Genomic DNA, 4,141 nt, shown 5'->3' on the forward strand with positions numbered 1-4,141 from the left:
TCCTCAACTCTATCTGTGGAGCCTCCTGTCCAAATTCATGGCGGTGCTTTGTAGACCAGGCCAGACCACCTGGAAAGCTCCAAACACAAAGGGCGGTGAGGGGGAAACACCTCCTGGGGGCCATGGGGGAATGGGGTTTGCTAGGGCGGGACCCTCCAAACTGCGAGTTCCAGGCCGTGGGTATGCACATGGTGGGGGCCTGGCTTTGGAGCCTGGGAAGTCACCAGCTTGTCACCAGCATTCAGTCCTTCAGCTTATCTTGATTGGGCACCTATTGTGTGCTCCTGGCCAGTAACTGCCTGTTTCATGCATTTCCCTCACTCACTGAACACTGGGAGGGTCACGCAGCCTGCGACCGGCCTGTGCTGGCTGATCCCGGAGACCCCAGTACCCACTCTCATCATCCCTGGTCTCCCGGGACTCCTGTTCCAAGGAGGACCCACCTCTGGGAATGTGACCCAGGGTGCATGCCTACCAGTACGGGGATGGGGATGGGCAGGCACTGAGGCTCCAGAACCCCCAAGCTCTGCATCTTAAAAGTGGACACGGGCAGAGTCCTTTCCGATGGCACGGCCTGTGGCTTCCTTGGCATGGAGGTAGTGGACGGGTCCGGCTGGGAATGCACTGTCCTTAAGACAGACTGGATCCTTCTACACCCTCACTACTCCAGGGCATCACCTGGGATGTCTAGAAATCTGAGGCTCCACCATGGGCCTGAGGCAAAACCTGCACTTTAATGGGGTCTTAGGGTGACTTGTGGACACATGAGAATCAGCCCTCAGTGTTTAAGAAATCCCCAGGCTCAGGGCTCCTGGCTGGCTCAGTCAGAGGAATGTGAGTCTTGACCTCGAGGTTGTGAGTTCAAGGCCCAACTTGGGTCTAGAGGGTCACTTAAATAAGCTTTTAAAGAAAGAAATCCCCAGGCTCAGGCCAATTAAGTCAGAATGTCCAGGAGCTTCCTTCTGTCTCTCTGTAAACTCCTAAAGCTATGTCCATGTAGAGCTAAACTTGAGAATCAGGGCTCTGCACTCTCCCTTTGTCGGTGTGTCCAAAGTCCCTGACCTCCAGCAGATCAAGCCCTGTGGAGAGGGCTCGCCTCCGGCTGGCTGGGCCGCACACCCCCACAGGACTAGTTTTGCCCACTCCCTCGGCCCCCCTTCACTGCTCTCCCTGCTGCCTCTGTTCTTCTCCCCGCCCTCAGTCTCCCTCCCTCCCCAAGGGGACGAGGCCTTAGCTAAAACCCACGCAAGCCACCCACCCCCCAAATCTGCCACCCCAGCTGGGCCCTCGGCCCCCGACAACCGTCCACGACCCATGTGACATGTGCACCTCTAATAGGGAAGTCCTGCTCAGAGCTGAGAATCCAGCAGTGGGGAAGTGTGGAAATGAGGCAGGTGGATGAGGCAACAAGAGCCGGCAGAAGGGCCCACCCATCACGCTCTCTCAACTCCCGAGTCTCCGCGCCCAGAGCTCCCCCTCCCAAGGAGGCCCTCACGGCCACGCAGAGTCCTCCCTGGAGACCACAAGTCTGCCAGCCCCCAGAACCACAGAGTCAAGCAACTGGTGACCGTGTTGGGCATGTGCTGACAGCCAATACAAGAAGCACGGAGGCCACGGAGACAGCAGCAGGCAGGACAGGAACTCAAGCGCCAGGCAGGATCTGGGGACAGGCAGAGGCTGTCTCCGCCTCCTTTCCTTCCTCCTCTGCCCTCCCAACCCGGCCAGCATCCCCCACCCCCGTGGGGCCCGTGGAGCAGAAGCCACAGTCACTTCCTGAAGGCAGCAGCCCAGCTCAGGTCCCACTTGCCCTGTGGCCCATCACCCGCCTGCAGCCATGGTGAGTGAACCCCCAACCCTAGGCAACCCCACCCCACCCCACCCGGGGAAACGGCAGAGACCATCCCAAAGACCCAGAGGTGGGAAGCAGCCAGGATGTACCACTGGGACAGCTGGGGCCCCAAGGGGCCTGTGGCAACAGGCAGACAGCCCGGACTACTCTTCTCCCAGGTCAGCATGAACAGCAACCTGGGGACAGGCCGGGGTGAACAGAGGGGCTTCCTGCAGGTGACAAACTGGGTCATGTACCTGCCGCCCACCCCCACTCCAGCAGTCACCGGAGACATAAGCTGCTGACCCCGATTTCTCTAGTCCTGTGCGTGACCCGGGAATCCTTCCCCCAACCCACCTGGAGGGGAGCTTTAGTAGATGCATTTCAGGCCCCAGGTGGGAATCGCTACCTTTCCTTGTTCTCTGGATGGGGAAAGTGAGGCACGGCCAGGAGCACAGTCCCCGGTGGTTCTGCCCTGACCACCCACACCCCAGTCTCCTAGGGTCCAGGTGAAGCCAGGCCTGGAGGCCCGCAGCGGGGCCCCCTCCGGTCAGAGCAGGCTTGGCCCACGGGTGTACCCCACCTGTGTCTGGGACGGACAGCATGGGGCTGGTGGAGACGGTGTCTGGGACATGAGGTGTGCCACCAATGGGGCACGGGCCCAAGCGGGCCGCTGCTTGGGCCGGCCTGCTGCTTCTCCTGGGTGCCATCCACTGTGAGTGCCCCGACCACCAACAGAGGGTATCTGGGGCTGTGAGAGTCCGACCCCACGTGCTTCCAGGTCTCTTGTCTCTCCACATCTCTCTGCACGAGTGTGTGACGATCAGACTCAGCGTGGTTGAGTGTGCGCCTGTGTACCCTGTGTATTTCAGTGAGCACCTAGTGAGCATCACCAGCGTGCCGTGCTCTGGGAGGACAGCAACAAGGGAGCCCAGTTGCTGGCCTTCCACAGGGGCTGAGGGGCAGAGAGAACAAAAACAAAAAAGCCAAGGCACACCAGTGAAACAGCGTAAAATAAAACCGTATGATACACAGTGGCAGGCACTGAGAGAAAAATGTAGGTCGGGGAGAATGGAGAGTTCTCCGAAGGGGAAATCGATTTTTTTAAATGAGGGTGGTCTGTGAGGAAGGCGCCTCCAGTAAGAAAATATCCGCAGAGACCTGCAGGTGGAAGAGGCAAGAAGCAGACTATGGGGAGAAGTGTCCCAGGCAAGGGGCAGGACGAAGGCCCCAGAAGAGGGGTCGGGGCTGGGGGGAAAGGGAGCAGGGGTGAGGCAGAGGGCAGGCCGAGGTGACCCGGTAAGGGAGACGGATTGGCAGTTTCGGGCCTTCAGGAGATCTTTAGCTTTTACCGTGGGGAAACGATGCAGCGCGGCCGGATTCGGAGCAGAGGCTGTTCCTCCGGCTGCTGTGGGGGAGGGTCCTGGCCAGAGAGAGGGGTGCGGGGGGCAGAGTGGAGGCAGGAGACCAGGGAGGAGCCTGCGTTCCTCCAGCCAGCACAACAGTGGCACAGGCAGTGAGAAATGGCTGGATTCTGGATCGTTTTGAAATTAGAACAGAAGGCACTAGGGACGTGGAGCGCGGAAGCACAGGACATCTCAAGGACACTTAGAAGACATCACCAACCGAGGGGGAGGGCTATGGGAGCAGCAGGCTATGGCGGAGCATCGGGAGGCTGAGTTCTGATGGGGGCGAGGTTGAGGCATATGCAGTGCCTCAGAGGAGATATCGGGACTCCGGGGAGCCTGGAAACAAACGTGGGAGGCCCTGGCCAACAGGAGAGCAAGCCAAGGACAAAGGATGGCCAAGAGGGCCTAGGAGAGACCCTGTGTGGAGCCCCGCCTGACTGGCTCCATGTCCCTTAGGGGAGCCATCAGGACTTCCGGAGCCTTCAAGCCAAGTTCCAGGCCTCTCAGCTCAAGACCAGTGAACACCCCAAAAAACCCCCAAAGCCTGAATTCAACAAAGCTCTAAAGAAGTTTCCACCACCTGAGCCAAGCGAGCATCCCAAGAAGCCCCCGCAGCCCAGCTCTAACGATCTGCCTATGAAGCCCGCCGGACCCGAGCCGAAGGAGCCCTCCAAGAAGCTCCCACAGCTCAACGCCCCTCAGAAAGCTTTGCAGCCTGAGCCTGGCCATCCAGCCAGGCCCCCACCAGAGCCCAAACCCAGTGCCCTCCCCAAGAAGCTCCAGCAGCCTGAGCCCAATGAGGCCACCCCAGACCCCTCACAGCCTGACTTCGGTACCTTTCCCAAGAAGCCCCCGCCGCCCGAGTTCAGTGTGCACCCCAGAAAGCCCCCGCAGCCTCAGGTCG

At 60.0% G+C, this 4,141-nt stretch overlaps 1 protein-coding gene across 1 annotated transcript in view; it reads left to right on the forward strand.

Annotated features, from left to right (window-relative positions):
- Positions 1-1,777: 1,777 nt before the first annotated feature.
- PRAM1 (PML-RARA regulated adaptor molecule 1) overlaps positions 1,778-4,141 on the forward strand; it is a gene marked incomplete at its 5' end in the record, with an annotated part of 7,046 nt that continues 4,682 nt past the window's right edge. The window contains 2 exon segments of the mRNA XM_032883467.1: positions 1,778-1,837; positions 3,694-4,141. The exon segment at positions 3,694-4,141 is cut by the window's right edge and continues 4 nt beyond it. Of these exon segments, the coding sequence (XP_032739358.1) occupies positions 1,778-1,837; positions 3,694-4,141 (508 nt within the window).

This window comes from Lontra canadensis, unplaced genomic scaffold (genome assembly GCF_010015895.1).
Source record: "Lontra canadensis isolate GAN:19392208 unplaced genomic scaffold, GSC_riverotter_1.0 scaffold88, whole genome shotgun sequence".
Taxonomy (NCBI): domain Eukaryota; kingdom Metazoa; phylum Chordata; class Mammalia; order Carnivora; family Mustelidae; genus Lontra; species Lontra canadensis.